At 45.7% G+C, this 21,976-nt stretch overlaps 1 protein-coding gene across 4 annotated transcripts in view; it reads right to left on the reverse strand.

Moving 5' to 3' along the window:
• The window catches only part of LOC102522252 (probable ATP-dependent RNA helicase DDX60), a 71,415-nt gene that overhangs the window by 13,317 nt on the left and 36,122 nt on the right, over window positions 1–21,976 (reverse strand). For 3 of the 4 annotated variants that reach the window (XR_004313042.1, XM_032461675.1, XM_032461677.1), the window contains exons 20-30: window positions 21,041–21,156; window positions 20,085–20,227; window positions 19,879–19,988; window positions 15,483–15,587; window positions 14,852–14,980; window positions 13,705–13,829; window positions 11,651–11,809; window positions 6,110–6,257; window positions 4,948–5,100; window positions 2,848–2,952; window positions 1,126–1,326 (exon numbers count right to left, since the gene is read on the reverse strand). Coding sequence is in view for 3 of the 4 variants with exons in the window: in XM_032461675.1 (XP_032317566.1) it covers window positions 1,126–1,326; window positions 2,848–2,952; window positions 4,948–5,100; window positions 6,110–6,257; window positions 11,651–11,809; window positions 13,705–13,829; window positions 14,852–14,980; window positions 15,483–15,587; window positions 19,879–19,988; window positions 20,085–20,227; window positions 21,041–21,156 (1,494 nt within the window). In the remaining variant the exon portion in view is untranslated. The remainder of the gene's footprint in view (window positions 1–1,125; window positions 1,327–2,847; window positions 2,953–4,947; window positions 5,101–6,109; window positions 6,258–11,650; window positions 11,810–13,704; window positions 13,830–14,851; window positions 14,981–15,482; window positions 15,588–19,878; window positions 19,989–20,084; window positions 20,228–21,040; window positions 21,157–21,976) is intronic. The other variant, XM_032461676.1, reaches the window with a different exon arrangement.

Genomic DNA, 21,976 nt, shown 5'->3' on the forward strand with positions numbered 1-21,976 from the left:
ATTCCAAGAGAGTCTGTTCCTCTGTAACAGTAAATGGCAGGAGATAGAGAAACAATCTTAGTTTGATGTAATAAATAAAGAGAATATTCCAAGAATTTTATGCCTACACTTGAGTCTCTGTGTGTGAGGGTTGCAGAGAGATATTCCCAAAGATGCCAAGGCAAAGAAAATAAACCACTCTGATAACCTTCTTGAAAAAAAATTAAAAAGCTTGCAAGAAGATATAGGTTTCTCTTCTATATAGAGGTAAAAAATAAGAACTCAAAAATGGGGAAGTTTTGATCAAAAATGATATGCACCTGCCCTGTAGGACCATCAGTAACACAAGAGCCTATGGTCACAGAAGTCCTGGAGTGTCCTCACCTCGGCAAAGAGAGCCCGATTTAGAGGGCGTGGTAATCAGTACACAAATAGGGAGGAGTGGGTCCCAGCATGATGCAGCCTCACAAGGGTGAAACCAAATGCTGAACTGGGGATTTTAAATCTCTTACCATGGGACTGGGCTCAAAATATTTATCTGAGCAGAAAATTTCAGGAAGCGTTTATAACCATATTCTAGAGTCCAACTAAATATAAATGTATCTTTGTTTAAAACGAAATACTCACATCTGCCTAGAACTTTGACTGCAAAAAATACCAAAGGGATAATGTGACTTTTTGGATAGCAGAACTAGGTATAGCTTTTTTTCTTCCTTCAGCTTTGTACATGATCTAAATATTCCTTGATGAATTTGGGTTACTTTTCTAAAGAAAAATAAACTCCTGTAATATGAAATCATCAAAATGGATTTTGCTGTCCCTAACAGTGGTGACAGGAAGGTGGCCCAGATCTTTCTAAATCCAGGGGCAGCGCTTCTAACCCCTACAGGACGCAGCTCATCACACATGAAAACAGTGGTCGGGGTCAGCTCCAAACACCCACCGGCCGTGAATTCTGTGACTGACACAGGAGACAACAGAACCAACTGCACTCTCCCCACCAGCCCACCCTCCACCACTCACGACACTCCAGCAGTCAGGACTGGTGACCCCAGGAAGCTACTGCCACAGACGCGGGAGAAGAGGCGGCTCCCCCTGCGGCTGGGCAGGCAGCAGAGTGTCCGCATCAGAGAATGACACCCCCACCTTGGCCTCCGCATCCTCTGGATCATCACCCTTGGAAGCCAGGAGCATGAGTCTCAGGACCAGGGACATGCTGAGTGGGAACTGGCCCCGCAGTTCAGGAACATTGGACTTGATGAGTTTCTCTATTTTGGGCAATGGAATATCAAAGAAGTATACATCCCCCATCAGGTCCTGACCTCGTCTTCCAGCACGTCCAGACATCTGGAAGCAGAGCAGAATCACAAATTAAACCTTTCCTAAACATCTTTTCCACCACAGGGTGAGAACTGAGCATTCTCCATCAGGCTAGAGCAAGTCAACTGTGTGATGTCCAGCCATGCCACATGGAAACGAGAATCCCAGTGGAAGGCCCTCAGGAAACTCACCGGGGCTGAGACAGAGCAGAAAACGGGGCACTGCTCATTGTCATGCTCCAACTGCACACCCAATGTTGTGCTCCATCCTTGCATAATGACACACAGAAGAAACAACAGCAAGAAGAAGAAAAAGACTGGACCCTGGTTTCATGTCCACTTACAGCTGAACATACAAGACTTCCTGCCTCCCTCTACACACCTCTCTCCCACTCTCCCTCACACACACGTGGGCTGAGTGACAAATCACCACAAAACTGCACAGACAAAGGAGACTCAGCAGCGAGATGAAATTCAGAAACACCACTTGTGAAAAGCAAGTTAAAAACAAACTCTCTGCAGAAGTGATATGAGTCCTCATTTAAGACATGCTTGGCACATGCTAAGTCCTCTACACTTTTTATACGGACCCCCAGCAACCACCACAGGAGGTGAACAGTCGTTACCCTAGTTACAACACAGTGACTGGGGCTTGGGGAAATCAGAAACTCGCCAAAGTCAAACACTAGGACGTAGGACAACCATGACTCAAAGCCTGGCACTCAGACTCCCAAGTTCATCCTCCGAAACATCAGAATGCCCAGCCACAGAGCCCAGAGGCGAGACCCCAAAGATGACACCAGAGGGGCTTCATGCCCAGATCAGAAGCAGGAGGAAAAATCAAAAGGTCTGCAGCTGGTAAAATGCAGAAAAAATACGGATGTTACATGAGGTACGAACAGCCCCCATCGGGGAATGAAACGCATTTACAGAGGAAGGGAAGGGAGCCTGGATACAATCTTTAGTGCTGGCTGATATGTGGAGCAGAAACAGTCACCAGATGTCCCTGAGCCAGGAAACCATGCGAGGACAAACCACATGCGTGCTGGACTCGGGAGAACTGAAAATCAGGACCAGTGCTTTAATCCCACAGGCCACGCCTGTACGATGGAAGACAGTGGAAACAGGGATTACAAGGCAAAAGTCCAGACCTCTAGAGGAGAGTAACGAAGTGGGGCAAAGACAAAGGCAAGGACATTGGGAAGTGGGAGGGAGTGTTTCTCCAGCAGCTCCCACCCGTGTCTTCCCTACAAAGCGCTTCATTCAACTCCTGCAAATGCTGTGGGACAGTATTTATCAGCCCTGGAGACAGGACAGAGGGGCCAAGCCGTGCAGACACCTCACCCAAGGTCACGTACCCGGTGGTAACGGCCACCGAATGCCAGGCTCAGGAGCTGCCAGCTACAGCACAGCTGAAAGTGCCTGTTGGGCTCGAATGACTGTGCCCACCAATGCAGCATGAGTACAGACTAAAGCCTCACGTTTCTTACTATTTTCTGGCCATGTCTGAGTAGTGCAGTCATATTTGAGTTTATGCACACTGCAGTACCTGTCTGTAGTTTAAAGCATCCAGATAGACTGAGTTTTGAGCAAAAACCACTGATTTACAAGGCATGTTGATTCCTAAGGCAAGTGTCCCCGTAGCTGTCACCACCTAGAAAGAGAATAGAATAATTACTTCATAATACAGCATTTCAGTGGAGGCCACAGAGTAACTGAAACTCCTGCAACTCAGTGAGGCCCCAGAGGGACAGAGACACGAGTGCATGGGCATTCTCGTGGTGTCACAGCACCTCTGGGGCACCCGCCCAGGCCACTCCCACCACTCAGCTCTGCCCAGAACACCCTTCTCCCAAGTATCTGTTCACCCTGCTCCTCCGGGCCTCCACTCCACGCCAGAGAGAAAGTTCTGGAGCGTGACACCCCAAATACCCACCCGTCCTCATGACCCCCCGTGGCGTCAATGACATGACCACAGGTGAGTCTGGTTAAGCCCTGCCCAGCACAGTGTCTCCCCCAGAGCAGAGGGCCTGCCCCGGCCAGTGACTGGGGAACACGCAGAGGGAAATGACCAGAAAGGAACCCTTCACCTGGCGGCCACCCTCTGACAGACCCACATGGGGGCAGCTGCCTGCTTCACCCACTGTGACATTAGTGAAGCTTATCTCTATGAAAATCACACATCTAAGTAATATGAGCAAAACAATGTTTCAGTTTTCCTCCTGAATTGCCATAATAACTGACACAAAAATTCTAAAGCAAAATTTAATGTTTCTTAAATAATCCACTTTCAGGTGGATTTTTTCATATAATACTGGGTACGTCTCATTGTCCTCTCTTTCTCTTTATATTGACTGTCGTGAAGTCATGGCTAAGGTTCATGTTTCTCTAAATATTCTCAACCTTAACTCTATAATCTGTCAAAATGAAACACCACTTATGAACTGTTTTATAAACTTCAATAAGAACACAAATGGGAAAAGTAATAACATTACGTTTAGACTATAACCAGCATAAACATCTTTTTAAAAATGTGTTCTCAATAGCAAAACTATCACTTTTCCAGAATGATCCAGTTTTCCATGTATTAAACTAAGGGTAACTGGGCAACCACAAGTTAACAGGTACTATTTGTGCTGATCAAAACAGGTGCACCGCTTTAACTCAATTCATAATCATGTGAAAAGTTTTCTTTCTGGTTACTGACTTTTAAAATAAGTATGTAACTTGTTATTAGTTAAGGAAAAAACCAAGCAAAGTTGTTAACAATATAGTTTGGTTTTTTCCCAGATTACAGAATTACCCTTAAATTAGGGTGTCAGATTTTCCTCAAGATTTACTTATTAAGATTAAAGGATACCACCTAGAGTAGCAGAATCAATCTCTCTCTGCACGCGCATGCATGCGCACGCGCGCGGGCACACACACACACAATGTACATAATACAAAAAATTAATGTGGGTTATTAGAAAAACTTAGGGTCTATTTTAAAATACTACTCAAGGTCTGAATTAACCAGGAAATTATATTAAACCATTTCTGTGAATGTATCCAGATGATCCCCGCACATCCTTATAGGACATGCCCCCTACAATGTAGTGAGCACTGGGTGGGGAGAGGTACCCTTCCTCCCACCCACATCAGGGATGGATGCAGGGCATGCAGGATGACCCTGTGCCCAAAGTCAGTCGAGACATGCAGCGGGCCCCAAGGGTGCAGCACATTCTTGTTCTTACTTCAGCTGCTACCCAAAGAAAAGACCAGATCAAAGGTCTGACCACAGCTACCATGAATGTCCTTCATGCCCATGAGCAGATATCTGCAGCCAAGATCATATGAACAGCCAAGAAAATCCCCAAATGTTATCAACGAAAAGTAGGGACTGCTCCAAGATCACTGCAGGTATATTTCATGGTAGAAAACACTTGGGAAAGTACCTGTTTAGGGGATATTTTAACCTCATGAAAAGAGAGAAACTGAATGGTAAATTTCAAGTCCCCTCCCTCAATGAAATGGGATGGACTATGCAGTGGTACTAGGGGGTCGTTAAGAAAAAAAAGATGAGAAAAAATGGTTATTTTCACTTTTTATGGGCATTCAGCTTCATACAGACACAGTTTCAATTTTTAGAATGAAGAACTTTACCTACCCTAATAAATCCTTTCCTAAAAAGAATCTCCACTAACTGTTTTTCCTTGGCGTTCAGAGAGCTGTGGTGATATCCAATCCCCCTTCTTGCCAAAGCCTTCAATTCTGCACCTTTTCTTGTGAATTTCACTCGTTCAAACACCGTCTGCAAAGACTAAAAGAAGCAAGAGTTTTAGGGATTTTGATAATTTTGTATCTAATTTTAATTTAAATCAGAATAAAAAGTGTTGAAATAAAAGTAACAGGCATCCTATACAATAATTTGGCTAACTGTGGTGGCTGAAGCTGACTCTCCATGTAAAGAAAATTTTAAAGAATGACAGGAACTACAGGAAGTGATCCAGACTCTTTGAGCAGAACTGGCGCTGCCTCACCCCAGCTCGGGGGTGAAGAGTGCTGCTCCTGCCTGGGGAGGTTGGCTCTGCCTGCCGAGCTTCCCAGGGGGAAGAGAGGTTTGTTTCTCCAAGAAGGCAGAGCAGCTAACTTTTCATGGTCACAGAGAGCCTTAAAAATAGCCATGCCCGAAGAGGGAAATCCACTTGTGTGCAGACTTTTATGTACCAAGACAAACATCGCTTATGAGAGAGAAAAGGAAAAAAAAAAAAAAACCCTAAATCTTAAATCCAAAAGCAAGACTCACCCAGAAGGGCCATGATTTCTTCTGATTGCTGGGCTTGCTTTTACTGTCACTAATTTGTATTACCAAAGGCACGCGTCATGTGCGTTAAAACACGTGCGAAGGAAGAAATGGCACCCCACTTTCAGAGGTTTCAGTGTCTTTTACATAAAGTCTGTTCATGAGAAATTCTGTGTATGGTATTTGAAATGTACTGGACCACATGTGCTGAAACTCTCAGGTGAGGCAGGTGACACAGGAAGGAGTCTGGACTTGAGGCTGAGAAAAACAGCATCACAGAAAGAAATAACGGAAGGGCAGCCACTTCCAGTTTCACTGTTAATAAGCAGAAAATCATCTGTAACCCCCATCCTGCCCCTTCCTTCAGACCCACTCAGTGACCCGAGGGGTCAGGCGCAGCCAGCAGGTCACGCACAGAAGTCTCTGCTCTGGAAAGGACGCCCTGAGCTAGAGCACTCCACTCCACCCGCAGCAGGGATGCAAGGGCAGGGGTGTGAAATGATTTCCCTCCATCCCACAGGCTGACCTCAGTGTCTATTGCCTTCTGGTCAGCATAGGTACAGTCCTGAGGAATCTCCAAGTTCTTCTCAAGAACCCTGAGCAGATGATCATATTCAGCATCATGGATTAGGCTCTGATCCATTTTTCTGGGCTTTTTCTGGCTTTTTTCATCTCTGTTTATGAAAACAAATTTTAAGGAGTGAGGTGTGAGATCTGGTCACCAGGAGAAACCCAAGACTTCCCGGACCCCTCATCAGGTGGACGCTCACTTGCACACACCTGCCAGGTCCTGCACCAGTCCTCCTCCTCCCCAGCCTCTGCAACTTGCAGGGCTGCATCAGAAAAGCCGGACCATCTCTGCACATTCCCTCCCTTCTGCCAAATCCCGTTCTCCAATATGACCCCTGATCCTTGTTCCTGTGGCCATTCTCCTTCTCAGCCTTTGTGACACAGGGCTGGGAGGAAGTGGTGGGGGTGCTCCTTCTCTCCTCCAGTGGACGCTGCTACAGCTGCTCTTAGTTTGGCTGCTAAGCGCTCTCGGTGACACCCCTCCCTGTAGAACTGCCCTCCAGTGACAGGAGACCCTGGGAAAAGCCTGGGAGGTTACAACCTGTCCTGGGGCCAAGAGGGTGACCCCCAACAGTAACTGACTAACAGGAGGCACAGGAGTCAGCCACCTGAGAAGCAAGATGGTGGAGCAGAAGGATGCTTGTAGCTCACCCTCTCCCACAGATACACCAAAACTCACATCTATGGACCCACTGAGCCAATCAGAGCACCTGCAGAACTCCGACAGAACATCGCCCTCTTCGAAAGACAAAGATGCCAAAAATCTGGTAGGAGAAAAGGAAAAAAAAGAGAAGAAAAAGCAAAACAGTGCGGGACCGGTCCCACGGGGAGGGAGCAGCAAAGGAGGAATAGCACTTGTTCGCTGGGTCTCCCCCCTCCAACGAAGAGACCAATGGGACAGAGGAGGAGCCTCCGAGGCTCAGATCTGCCCCGAGCACCCCTTGACCAACAGAACTAAGTTAAACGGGCACAAAAGGTCCCTGCGGCACCCAGCCCAAGACGCTGGCAGCTGGGGGCCAGGACAGGCCGCCTGAGCTGGGTGGAGGACTGGGGCAGCTGCACTGAGGCAGCCCCAGGGGACTGCAGGGTGCTATGCACCATGACTGGGATGGGATACAGAGCAGAACAACCTCGGTCCCCCCAAAATTGTGAAAAAAGCAAAGCAACACGGCTGGTGTGCCCTGCGGGGAGGGGCACTGTAGCCTTTGTCTCCTCAGACCTGCGGTGCCATTACTGGAGTTTCTCGCAAGAAGAGAGGCGGGGAGCAGCCACAGCTGCCATATCCTCCTGTGCGCAGCGCCCAGGCGGGGGCGGGGCCGAGACCTGAATCCGCACCTGGGGCTCCGCAACCTCCTAGGCAGGACTGAGACTTGTTTACAGCCCGAGGCAGATAGGATCTTTCTGCCCTGGCATCTCAGAGAACTTACACTGCCAAGACAAACACAGAGCTGAGATTTGTCATGGAGCAGGGGCAGGGATGTTCCGCAGTCTTCCCTGAGCCCGTCCACGGAGCGCCGACCAGAGGTGGAGTAGGCAGCTGCACAGAGCAGCTGAGCGACCTGGCGCCAGGAGAGGTGGGGCAGCCACCTGCCTTCCTGGCAGGAACGCAGCACCTGATCACGGCACTGGGAGGAGGCACAATCCGCCCACCTGACTCGCCCTGAGCAGTATCTGACTGCGACATCGGGAGGGGGAGTGACCCGCCCGTCCACTGGTGCCAGAGATATGAGCAATATGAAGAAGCAGAGGAACCACTCCCAATTAAAAGAGCAAGAGAAATCCCATGAAAGCACGATCAAGGAAATAAGCACTGATGGCCTACTAGATCAAGATTTCAAAGAAAGGAGTGATCAAAGTACTTAAGGAACTAAAAGAAACAGTGTTTAGAGATATAAAATATGTCAAAAATGAAATAGAAGCTATAAAGAAGAACCAAGTAGAATTACTAAACTCATTTGCTAAGATGAGAGCTGACCTAAAGGCTGTGCAAAGTAGGCTAGATAATGCAGAGGAATGAATAAGTGACCTAGAAGACAGGACAACAGAAAGCACCCAATCAGAACAGCTGAGAGAAAAACAAAAAACAATGAAAACAATATAAGGGACCTATGGGATAATATAAAGCGTGCCAATCTACGCATAATAGGGCTTCCAGAAGGGGAAGAAAGAACAAAGGGGACTGAAAAGGTATTTGAAGAAATCATGACTGAAAACTTCCCAAACCTAAAGAAAGAATCAGATATCCAAGCACAGGAAGCTCAGAGGGTCCCAAACAGGAAGAACCCAAACAGACCCACACCAAGACATAGCATAATCAAGATGGCCAGAGTCAAGGATAAAGAAATGATCCTAAAGGCAGCAAGAGAAAAACAAAGAGTGAGTTACAAGGGAACCCCCATAAGGCTCTCAGCTGATTTCTCTGCACAAACACTACAGGCCAGAAGGGAGTGGCAAGATATATTCAAAGTCCTGAATGAAAAAAAGATGCAGCCTAGGATACTCTATCCAGCAAGGCTATCCTTTAGAATAGAAGGAGAGATAAAGAACTTCACAGACAAGCAAAAACTAAGAGTTTAGCAACATTAAACCCATGCTAAAAGAAAAATTGACAGGTCTACTATAAACAGAAAAGCAGCAGGATGCTACAAAAATGAGAAACTCTTAACTGGAAAGGTGATAACTACCATGAATTCCAAATAGAATAAACACAGAATTGTAAAAGAAGACATCTAAATCATTAAGAGTGGGAGAGGGAAGTAAGGAAAGCCAATGTGGAAAACAGTATGGAGATTCCTCAAAAGAATAGGAATAGACTTACCATGTGACCCAGGAATCCCGCTCCTGGGCATATATCCAGAAGGAACCCTACTTCAAAAATGACACCTGCACCCCAATGTTCATAGCAGCACTATTTACAATAGCCAGGACATGGAAACAGCCTAAATGTCCATCAACAGATGACTGGATAAAGAAGAGGTGGTGTATTTATACAATGGAATACTACTCAGCCATAAAAACCAAAAACATAACGCCATTTGCAGCAACATGGATGATCCTGGAGAATGTCATTTCTAAGTGAAGTCAGCCAGAAAGAGAAAGAAAAATACCATATGAGATCACTCATATGTGGAGTCCAAAAATAAATAAATAAATAAATAAATACAAAACAGAAACAGACTCACAGACATAGAATACAAACTCGTGGTTGCCAAGGGGGCTGTGGGTGGGAAGGGACAGACTGGGATTTCAAAATGTAGAATAGATAAACAAGATTATACTGTGTAGCACAGGGAAATAGATACAAGATCTTGTGGTAGCTCACAGAGAAAAAAAATGTGACAATGAATATGTGTATGTTCATGTATAACTGAAAAATTGTGCTCTACACTGGAATTTGACACAACATTGTAAAATGACTATGACTCAATAAAAAAAAAGTTAAAGAAAAAAGGAGTCAGCCACCTAAACCCCAGCTGAGATGGTTCTGCGATGCCCCCAGGCCCACCCCCGACCCTGCCCTGCCGCTGGCCAGGCTGAGGCCAAGTTTCAGCAACAACCACACCCTAAGGTCTCTTCATCACTTTGTCACTGGCCCCTCATGAGCGCATCCCTTCAACAGATCACTTACACGGGGCCCCACCTCAGATCCCTGAGGTGTGGGGAGCCTGACCTAGGACACCGTGCCTTAAACACTGGATTTGACTCAGCCATCAGATGGCATTTCCCGTCACTCCTCACCGGTACTGCCGTCTACAGACCCCAGAGCCCTGGTCCTCCCTGGGACTGTCTCTGGACTGCGCACACAAGACAGCTCCAATAGGAGGCGATGAGCACACCAGTGTCGCACCATATATATCCTCACCTTCAACTAACACTCCCTCACCTTTAGGGAGGATGCTGCCACCGGGAAAGCGTGGCCCCACTCTTTGTGGGGAGCAGAGATACTGGGGCTCACAGACTGTTGTCCAGCTATTTATAAGTTTTAAATCGAGGTAACAAACTTTCCAAGTAAAACACATTCTCCCGCCACCCTGGCATGTTCAGCCCCGTTAGGATCGGACTGTGGAAGGGGAAAAATGAGTCCAGGGGCCGTGTCTGCCAGGCAAGGAGCACCAACTCCTCACCTTCGGCACCGGATGCAAATGGAGGGCTCAGCGCGGAAGCCCCCACCCTCTGTGTACTCATGGCACTGAACAAGGTACCAAACATCCTTTTCCTTCTAATAGCTGGAATTGATCACTAATCCAACTTGAAATTGCGCCCCAAGCACCCTGGGGAAGCTGTCTAAAGCAGACCAGTTACTGCCAAGGCCGAGATCTCCCACCGCTATTAAGGACATGAGCACATGTGTCAGCAGCAATTTCTGACTCAATCCGGAATTTGAGAAATCTGAGTCAGAGAAGCTCTAAAAGCTGTTTCAACACTGAGGGAAGTAACTCCCATTTGTTTCAGAGCGGCACAAGGCTGACCTACCAAGCAACGAGGAACAGGCATGGTTCCTGCTGGGCTAGAGCGAGAACTTGGCGAAAGCCAGACGTGCAAAGACAATAGCTGGGCATCCCACTTGACCTATAAACTTGGTGTGAGGTGAGAGCAGGGAGGAGGGTGCTGCCCCTCCCAGGGGTGAGCGCAGGTTCAGAGCACAGCAAAACTAGAGCAGCAGCCTGGGGGCAGCAGGAAGGCCATCCAGGCAGAAGGGCCAGAATGCAGAGACGGGCAGCAGAACGCACCATGTAGGGAGAATGGTTCGTGCTGAGCCTTGTCAGATGGGAGCAAGAGGCAGTGAACCTGCCAAGTGAGGGCAAAACCCAAACATGTCTGCCCACCAACAACAGCCAAGGAGTTCAGACCTCACCCCTGAAGCAAGAAAGAAGAAAGAACCCTGAGTGGGGGTAACAGTTCATCTGATTGCTACCTTGACCACAGGGTGGTGGGCCGTGGCGCTCTGGAGTCCGAGGAGGAGACCTCTGTGGTGATCCACGGAAGATATGGGGGCATTTAAACTGGCCATGACTGAGGACGGAGAGGGTAACAGGGGACTGCTCATTTGGGCCCCAGAGTGGTCAAATCAGACACTGAGAACAAGGAAGCAAAAATCTGACTGTTCTGTCCACTGTGTGGTCACTCATGTGACTGCAGTGGTGCCTCAGTGACCTGAGACACTGTGGCAGACTGTGTCCACGCCTCTGGGGACCAACAGGGTCACGGTCACCTGTGTCACAGGTGTGCTTCCTGTCAGGTGCATTATCTACCTGTGCTTGTAGCTGTGCTCTGGCCTCTCCCAGGGCCCCAGGAGACTCACCTCTGCGACTAAGGAACATGTAAATATTGGGCCACTTCCGTTTACCCTGTCCTCCCACCCTGTTTACTCAATTTGCAAGTAAGTCCACACAACAACTAGAACAGCACTGCAGCACATTCAGTGTGTTTCCTCCTGGGACCTGGTGAAGTATTTCAACCACCTGCTAACCATCAATCTGCTTAGCCACATACTTACACTGTCTTCTGTTTCTCCATGGATTTTTTAACTTTTCGAAGTTTATTGGCCATGTCATAGGCCTCCTTGTCAGCCTTGGGGGGCCTTTTTATCTGCTGCTTTTGCTCCAGGAAAGTTTTCACACTTCCTGCCCTTTGCTCAACATCCCCTAAATTAAATCTGGGAACAAACAAAAAGAATGCTTGGCTTGAAAATAATGCAATAAAGAAAATTCAATCACATGTCCATCCACGGTTGCCATCCTGACATCTACCTGTGGGGTTTTTAACACCCATCTTTAGGAGTTTTGTCCTGAATAGGCACACCAGGAGTTCTGGGTCTGTGAGTTGTAAGTTCCCCTCCCGGCCCCAGACCTTGCCCCTGGGGTTATGGCAATGAGCACCCCGGAGGCTGTCCCTGTAGGAGTGGTCAGGCACCCCCCAGGCAAGGGACAGGGACAAGAGATGTTCTTCACACACAGGAGAGGGATGCTTCCCCTCTTAAGAGATGAAAAAAATGTTTTAAAAACAAAAAAAAATTTTGCTCTTTAATTTATTTGTATTGTTTTCATAGCTGCTCTTGTGTTGAATTCCACTGGTCTTTAATTGTGCTTCATAAAAGAATCAAAGACCGTTAGTATTACGTAAATATATGTAAGTCCAGATTCCGTTTTTTAAAAATTGAAGTACAGTTGATTTATAATTTGATGTTAGTTCCAGGTGTACAGCACAGTGACTGAGGCTTTCTGCAGATTAAGCTCCGTCACAGGTTATCAGAAGTAACGACTATCCCTCCTTGTGCTGCACAGACATCCTCGCCGCTCATACCTCACACACTGTGGTCTGTACTCTTAATGGCAGCCCACCGTGTGTCCTCCCCCTGCCCTCTTCCCTTTGCTGACCGGAAGTTTGTTTTGTCTGTGTTTCTGTTTCACATATAGATGTGTGTTATTTTTGAGATTCCACATACAAGTGATACCTTCAGTATCTGTCTTTCTCCCTCTGGTTTACTTCACTAGAGAATACTATGTTTAGTGAAATAAGTCAGATTTCTTGATGGCCGAATCTTTTGTGAATTTTAGTGCCTCCTTTGTTTTTCTCCACGTGTCTTTTGTTGTCAGTCTGAGACACGACTGATGTGTAATGCTGTGTATGTTTGGGGTGCACAATGTGGTGACTTGACATAAGCATGTGCAGCACTATGGTCACAACAAGGTTAGTGAACAGAACCAGCCCCTCACATAGTCACCCTTTTTCCTCCTATGGTGAGAACACTGAAAATCTACTGTCTTGGCCACTTTCAAGTGCGTGATGCTGTACTGTTGACTGTAGTCACTGTGCGGACATCAGAGTAGACCCCCAGGACTTAACTCCTCTCACAACTGGTGATCTGCACCTTGGCCCACTTGCCCCTCTCTCTCAGCCCCATGTCTCTGGCAACCCCTTATCTACTGTTTCTCTGAACTAGGCTTTTCCAGATTCCACACGTAACTGAGATCATACAGCAAAATTCTGCTCCTTTAGGCGGGATGAAGAGAATCTGGGGTTCTCACCCTAAACTCTTGGATTGTGACTATTTCTTTCTAGAGACCAGATCAACCCAGGTGCCTCTGGCCTCTACAATCCAGAAATGTCTCCATAGTCTGGGATTTATGCCTTTTGAAGAAATACTTAGGGACACATGGTCTGGACTTCCTGGCACCTTGGAACTTAAACTAGCATGTTGTAAGGATATTCTAATTTTATGTGGGGTAACTGGGTGCATAAATGTTCAATTTGTTTTGCAAACAATCTAGGTCTTTACTGAAAATTAACAAGACCTGAATAAAAATACAGTAGTTTATAGTCAAAGGAAAACAAGAAATGGAGAAGGAAACTAAATAAAGACGGTATCTTTCAACAGCACGAGTAAAATTATTTTTTTAAGAACTGAACTAGAAACTCTGCACTCTGATGACAAAAGGGCACCAAAAGTAGTAATAAACATTACTTTACAGAAAAGTCTGTACAACTTTCCTTAACTTAAAGGAATAACTCTAATACAAATTATGACTAAAAACAAATAAAATGACTCACAAAAAAAATAGTGCAGGTAACTTTTTCATCTGGCTGAGCTTTTCAACGAGAAGTGGAAACAGATCTGCCATGTTTTCTGAACTAACAACCGAAACTGGACGAAGATTCCGCAGGACTGTTCTGGCCTGTAACAACAAACAGAAAATTATTTAAGTTATGCACGATGAAGAAACACATTACTACTGCCAGCTGAAACGTGTTCATAGTTGTCTAATCGATGCTTCTGTGGTTCTTTGACATAATATATAACAAATGTAACAATAACTAAAGTATAAGCTAAAATTTTGCAAAAAAAAAAAGAAATATACAAATCAACACACCAGAACAAAAAGACAGTAATACATACAAACACACACACACACACACACACACACACACAGTTTAACAAGAATTTTAAGGCAACAGAAATCAGGAAGAGGACTGTTCAGAAAACAATGCTGATTCCACCATGACAAGAGGTGGGGTGAGTCAGTTTCTCTCTGTATCATGCAAAAAGTCACTTATAATTATAAATACATTTCAGAGGTTTTTAGTGACAAAATAAATGGAAGAAAATACACATCAATTATATTATGTTTCAGAGTGGGAGGAGATAATCTAAGCTGCACTGTAATGGGAGAAACCCACCTGAGAAAAGCCTGATACACGTCACTCCCCAAAGGCCAGAAACCTCAGTGCGTAACAATAAAACAAACTCCAAAATGAAAAGACGATCAACTTACTGAAAATAAACACGCATAACTCACATGTCCCCTGGTTAAGGTTTTAATACAAAAATAGTTCCAACAAATTAAAATAAAAATCATGAAAGAGAAAAACTTCAAAATAAGAAGAAGATAAAGGAGTAAAAAGCTCCTCACAGCTACTGTCCCTGTGATTCCAGGCTCCACGCAGCCCCGACATCAAGACCCCGGGGGCCCCTCTGACCTTGTCTAGTAGGAGATGGAGCCCACGCAGAGGGGACCGGAGGACAAGACAGAGGCCAGGCTCCTTTCTCTCTCCCTACCCCATCTCAGACTTTACCTTCGACTGAAAATCCTTAAATGGAAGACTAGAAAAGCCCAGAAAAGAGTGCTGACAGCACAGCGCAGCCCTAGGAGGCCACAGGGAGCCCGGAGCAGCTGCGGCTACGCCGCATGACAATCACCTCCCAGGCGTGGCCGCTCTTCACCCAGCCAGTCAGTTCTGCCTTGAGGCTCTCTTCGTATTTCCTAGTGTCCATCTTTGTGATGACTATTTTATTCTTAAAATGAATGAATTCCTCTGGACACAACTCCTTGAAAAGAAATGCCACCAAATTAATACAATCATGTAAGAAAATCCACAGATGTTTCTCAACTACATGTGTCATTAACAGAAGGACAAGCCTCTTGAGGGGACATGGTAAACTTCATTCTATCTCCGCATCACTTCTGGTGCATAAACCTAACAGGATGGAAAAACCAGACAGGATTGAAAGCACAGGGCAGTCAGGGCAGAGAGAGGCCAGGAATGAGACCCAGGATGGGCGGAGGAGGAGGCTGAAGGGCTGCCCCATCCCAAGAAGTAAACAGGAAATGTTTTCAGGAATACAGGAGCATTCCACTCCATGGCAGTAAAACACAGAATATTAGGAGGAAGGATGTCAGAGAAGGGGCAATCTTATTTTGGAAAGAATTCACCAGTAATTTTAAAAGCTCAGAGGCAAGGGATCAGAAAGAGTGAGAGCTTGTCTCTCTGAACAGCAAAGTTACCACCCACTATGACAGGTTCAGAATAATTGAGTTGTGACTATTTACCTGAGCCCTGGGCCAGCCTTCCCAGAACTGAGACATGGTGTCATAAAGCTGGATCATTTCTCGAGGTGACAGGCTAAGATCAGAAGGGAATCCATACTTTTCAATCTACGTTTAAAATAAAATGGAAAAGTTTAACATTCCTTTTATTTTACCTTATGTTCTATCCTTTGCCTCACACTCTCATGGACCCGAAGACACTGAAAACAGCCCTCAAGTAACATGCTTAGTAAACTTCCTTAAGTCCTAAGATCACTTGAGGTCAAGTTCAAGGCTCAGGCTCTCACATGACCTTCAAGACACTCCAGGAAACCTCTCCCCAGGTCACTGAATTGGTTCTGCTTTAAGCCTTCTGGATATCCACGTCGTTCATTTTCCCACAAGTATTTTAAAATATAAAGTAAATATTCTTGTCCTCAAAAAGCTTGTGTTGCAGTAGATTCTACCGGTTTCAACCACTCTTATTGTGAATCATCTGCCTATGAAACCACAATCCCCAAGATGTGGGCAGGAATTCTTCAAAAGAAAAGACAGGGTGTTCTATTAAACAGGTTTCCTCAAGGTTTTACATCAGAAATGTTAAGTCTCAAAGAAGGGGCTACAGTACACAGATTTCTCACAAATTATCTGGCAATAGAGCACATTTCTTAGTAAACAGCTATTCAGTTATGAAACTCAGGTTTGTAAATTCTGGGCTAAACAAGTCACTCCAATCACAATACAGTTGAAAAAACTCGGTAGGATGGAAAGGGTGTTTCAGCTTGAATGAGAGGATTGAGTTCTAATTCTACCTCTAAATGCTACTTCCTCCTCCACAATATAGGGTTAAAATAAAAACCTACAATATAGGTTACTGACTGTGGTAAAAGCAAACAAGATATATATATCAGTGTATGTTTTTTTAAACTTTCAAAACTAGGAGATAAGTGAGATCCAAAGAGCGAATGCAGTGATGACAGACACAGACAACAAGGCTTGTATTACAGACACCAAACACGTGAAGAGGTGGAACTTAATCTTCCCCCACAAAATCGGAATGACGACGTCATAGGTGTTCACTAAGCCACAGTGGCAGTCATACTGCAAAATAAATGTACACAGTCAACATGCTGAACCCCTTAAACCCACACACCATTTTATGTCAAACATATTTTAATTAAAATAATCAATCAGTCTTTGAATGAGGCTTGTAAGAACCTATAGGGGGCAGGTGCCCGCCTGGAATCATGGTTTAGCATCATAGTCTGAGCATCAAACCAGCTGGACAGAAAAAAAAAAAAAACATTTTGCCAAATAGCACATGAATATATTATTTTAGAATAGCAGCATTTTGTTCTCTTATTAATACTGCTTGAAAGTGGTAACTTATTTTGTCTGAATAAAATAAGTCCGGGAACTATCATAATTTTTAAGATGTCAATCTTCTTTTTGGTCACTAGAATGCTTATGATTTCCTAAGGCCCTTGGCCTCTTACAAAAGCCTCAGTGCCCTTGTTTCCACAATGAAGGGCACTTTAGCTGAGCTGTACATCTGCTGTAGGAATTAAGACAGACAACGCATGGAGCAGGTCTGGTAAATTACCAGGGACACGGGCAATGCGTAAACTGTCAGCATGATGGATTAATGATAAACTGACAGGTCTTAATTTTTTAAATCAATTTAACAATTCTAAGGCTTAAAGCTGGGAATTCAGCTCCATTGTTCTTCACTATAAGATAACTAATGAGCTGGAAAAACTGAAACAGACTAGGTGAAAAAGGAAGAGAAATAAAAGCCCACAGACTGGCACCAGCCTTCCCTTATGAGCACAACAGCACTGTCCCACGATCACGGTGCCCCTAGCTCCATAGTGATGAGGGCACTGATCCGGGTGCAGCAGGAAGAGGCCGGTGGCAGCTCCCCAACACCTGCTGGGACTGACAACCCTCACCCCTGGCAGCGCTGTGCAGTGGGATAACGGGGGCAAAGGACAGACTCAGCCCTTCATCAGAGACAGCCTCTGTGGAGAAAGATACCCCTCCCCTCGGCCGGGTTAAGGCCAGCTCACTCCGCCTCCCCTCTTCCCGAAAACTTCTCTGGGTAGGGGCCAGAGAGTAGACACCCAGGCAGATGGCTCTTCTCTCCCTACTGTCAACATTCCTCAGGCTTTTTCTGGCCACCCAGCTCTTCCCTGTCACTCTGCAGGCCACTGTGCAAGCTCAGGAAGCGTCTCCTCATCCAGGAAGGCCTCCTTGCTTCTTACCACTGCTGCTTCCTTTGGAAACACACTGCACACACAACTGTCAAAAGCCAGATGTAAAAACAGCCAAGCCTTTGTGTTCATCCTGCATGCCTGTTGGAAAAGTCCGGAGTCTTAAGGAGATTCGAACAGCAAGGTGACCTCTGCAGAGGTTGCATGGGGTCAGAGCATGAGGGGGCACCTGTACTGCTCCCATGACACCTATGACTCCAGTCATAGCTCCCATTTGCAGAGTGGAGGCTCATGGACCAAAACACCAGCCTTGCCAAGTACTCCCAACATCTGTGCTCACTGTGACTGAAAGACAACCTGCACGGAGCCATCCACGCAGAATAAGTAACTGGGAAGATAATACATTGCTTAAAAATGCCAGGTGACGATGGGGAAAGAAGAGAGAATGAGAAAAGTGGAGAGGGACGGAGGAAGGAGTCTTTCATTATTTATGTGTGCATTATCACTGATACTCTAGTTTGGGGGTGTGACTTAGGTCACAGGAATCTCATCCATAGTTTAGTTTTATTTAGAGCTGAGACTGAGCCATTGCCACAGAAGAAAGCAGCTTCCAATGATAAAATTCTGTTGGAAAATTATCATCACTGGAATTTGTTCAGTTGCTTCTAGAAGCTCGTGTGTTTCAGCCCAGATGCTCTACAGCGATTCTCATCCAGTCCCTCCTCCAGGCGTTCTGAACTCAGGGATGAGAGGGTGGGCTCTAACTCAGCCCCTCGGAGGCCACTACCCAGCCCTGCCACATCCTCCATTGCAGGACAGGGAGTCAGTGGGCTTCCCTCTGCCCCACCTCCTCACCTGCCAAATGAGAGTGTTAACAAGGCATCCATCCCAAATTATTGTGCCAGTTAAGAAAGACCAGATATGTAAAACTCTTGGAACACAACGTAAGTGCTCCATTTGGGTTGTTTGTAATTTATCTGACATACATTTTTATTTTATATGCATAGCAGTTAGTCTCAAACTATGAGGAAACAAAACCTGTCTTCAAGGCATTGTTATTCTTGTAAGAGGACAAGCATGCACAGAACTTGCAGCAAGCTGGCCATGGCTGCGTCATGAGAGAAATACAGACCAGGTGCTGTGGAGAGGAGGTGCCATCGGCTGAGGAAGTCATACAGGAGTCTGATGAGGCTTCCCATGAGACAAGTCATAAAAGATGAACAGGGTCTGGACAACTGGCACTTTGCATCTGTGGTGAAATACTCCAGTTTATGTAAAAGTCATATGAGGGCCTCCAGGTGAGATCCACCACGGGGAGGAACAGGAAGGAACAGGGGCAGGTCAGAGAGGACCTGGGGAGCCAAGCTGAGGAGCCAAACATGTCTTTGGCTGTTTCCAAAGGAAAGTCATCACAGGCATGGCAGGGTCAGGACCATCCTGTTTCTCTAAATTAGCTTTCTGATTCAGATGCATTATTTAGGCAGAACCTGGAACTCCCTGTGACAGCAAACACTTTAAATAAAGAAACTTGCATATACCTTAAAAACTGTCAGATTAGAAGGCTTAATCTGACAACAGAATTTAGAATATATTTAAGTTGCCAGGTCTTGGAAGGAAGGCCAACTGTTGCCTCATTATTACTGAGAGGCAACCAGAGCTTGAATGGGCTATTTCTGAGAAACGAATGAAAAGGGGGAAAAATATGCAAGAAAAATTAAGAAACCTTCCCCCACTCTAACCCCAGTGCCCTCAAGGAGGTCCCCATCAAACCTCCACTTTACTGACTCACTCCCGACAAGCCTGCCATGACTGTTCCGTGACCTAATCCACAGGGGTCAGATTCTCACGTGTCCTCAGTACTGTCCACACGTGGTCACGGCTACACTGAGAAGAGTGTCAGGGAAGCAGACAGATGGACACAGGGGCCGAGAAGAAGGAAAATGGGCAAAGATAACAACCAAGAATCAAGAAAATCAATCCAGAAAACTTCAGGTTAAAATGTTCAGTCATTCTGAAGCTCTGGGGATCCAGACACCCAAGAAGCACCAGTGCAGCTATGAAGTTGTTCCTGTTACTCTTAAAACTAAGGTGACGTAACTCATACCGTGTCTATTATGTAATTCTGCTAAGTGTCAACCAGACAGCTTTTCAACAGGACACAAGTAATTTACACCTTTCAGAACAAGCTTGGCGGGAGCCTCACTCACGTGGTCCGTGGTCAGCGCAGCACATGGGTGAAAATGGTCGAACTGAATCCCACCATCTCTCATCGAACATATGTGCTTCTCCAAATCATTGTACCTCTCCCCGTAGAGCACTGGGAAGGAGAGCAAGGGTTCCAGTGGGTGGACATACAAGGGCTGGGAGAACTTTAAAGGAAAAGGTAAAACTCCTACGAACGTGCCAAACCTACCAAGCCTCACTTTGTAAGACTGCTTCGGTAGTGCGTAGTCTCTGTGCACACCGGTGCGGGTACCAGCGCTTCTCCGAGAGGCAGCGTTCTTTGCCATCATACTGTCTGCTTGTTTCCAGTACCGTTTTACTGATTGCAGCCACCTCAAAAATTAAGATTGCATTATTTCAGCAGAACATGGAACTATTTCCTGTGACATCAAATATTTTAAACAAAGAAAATCATGTGTCTTAAAGTCTGTACTGAAGGGAACAGGCCATAGAGCTAGGCTGCCTCAAATCAAATTTCGGCCTCCTCACACGGCTGGGGCTCTTGGATGAATCACGTAATCTCTCTGTGCCTCATTTTCCACATTTTAAAATGTAAATAATAGTAGCATTAGAAACCCTATCTAAGAGCAGTAATGAAAACTGTCAATCGTAAGTGCTGTTGGCCATTTAAAATAAATTAATGTACACAAAGCACTTAGAACAGTACCTGATGAAGAGGAGTCTTTCCTGTAACTGTGACTGCTAGTGGGCAAAAATCCAGCCCAATGAAAAAATGATGTGGGGCTTCCAACTAATTAGGCTTCACTGCCTTTCTGAACATCTCCAATGTGGGACAGTATAAGAAGCCTCAAGGTCCACAGCAGAGTGTGGCATTTTACACCATTTTAAAGGTAAAGGACAAAGAAAAAGACAAAAATCAATCAGTTCTGGCCAACCTTTTATGAGAAATGGGGGTAATTCCTGCTCAGTTGCAGACCTGACTGGGGGCGTCCTTGGTTTCCCTTCAAGAGTGTGTCCCTGTTCAGCACCAGGAAGGTGGCCCAGAGACTCTGATCCCTGAACCCAGAGATAAGCTAATAAATCCACCAGGAAGTTATGAAACTCTCCAGGACCCATACAGAGAGCGTGACTTCCAAACATTCAAACTAGATCAGCCTTCTCTCCAGGCTGGAAGCCAATGCCTACTCAGTGAGATGCTGGGGGTTGCTTATGGTGGCTGATAGAGCCAGGAAGGGACAGCGGATCATGACCAGAAGATGCTCCCAGACTTCTGCTCCGATTTCTCCACCAAGACAGTGGACCTGTGAAAGACAAAGATCTCCATTAAAAATGGAAAGGAGGTCTGAATAGACTTTTTTTCCAAAGAAGACATACAGACGGTCAACAGGCACATGGAAAGATGCTCACTATCACTCACCATTGAGAAATGCACATCAGGACCACAGTGAGGTACCACTCACACCTGTCAGAACGGCCATCATAAAGAAGACCACAAATAACAAATGGTGGCGAGGATGTGGAGAGAAGGGAACCCACAATCCCTGTTGGTGGGAATGCAAATCAGTGCAGCCACAGTGGAAAACAGTATGGAGGGTCCTCAAACAATTAAAATGAGAACTACCACATAACCCCTAAGTCCCACTCCTGGGTGTTTATCCACAGAACATGAAAAGATACCTGCACCCCCACGCTTCCTGCCACATTATGTACAACAGCCATAAATGAAGCAACCTGAGTGTCCACTGATGGGTGAGGGGTGTGTATATACGGAATGTAATGTTATTCCTCAAAAAAAGCCACAGAAAAGAATGAAACCTTTCCATTTGTGACAAAACGAATGGATCTTGAGGGTATTACGCTACATGAGATAAATCAGAGAAAGACAAATAATGATCTCACCTATGTGTGAACCTAAACAGAAACAAGCTCAAAGATACAGAGAACAGATAAGTAGTTGCAAAAGGTGGAGGTGGGGTGGGAGAAATGGGTGAACTGTTTTTGTTGGTTTGTTTTAGTTTAAAGTTTAAGTTAATTTAAAAATACCAGATGACAATAAGACACAGAAGCCTGGAAGGTCACACATAGTTTCCTATTACCTCTAATCCATCAGTCCAACTTTAC

The sequence above is a fragment of the Camelus ferus genome, chromosome 19 (genome assembly GCF_009834535.1).
Source record: "Camelus ferus isolate YT-003-E chromosome 19, BCGSAC_Cfer_1.0, whole genome shotgun sequence".
In the NCBI taxonomy this organism is placed as follows: domain Eukaryota; kingdom Metazoa; phylum Chordata; class Mammalia; order Artiodactyla; family Camelidae; genus Camelus; species Camelus ferus.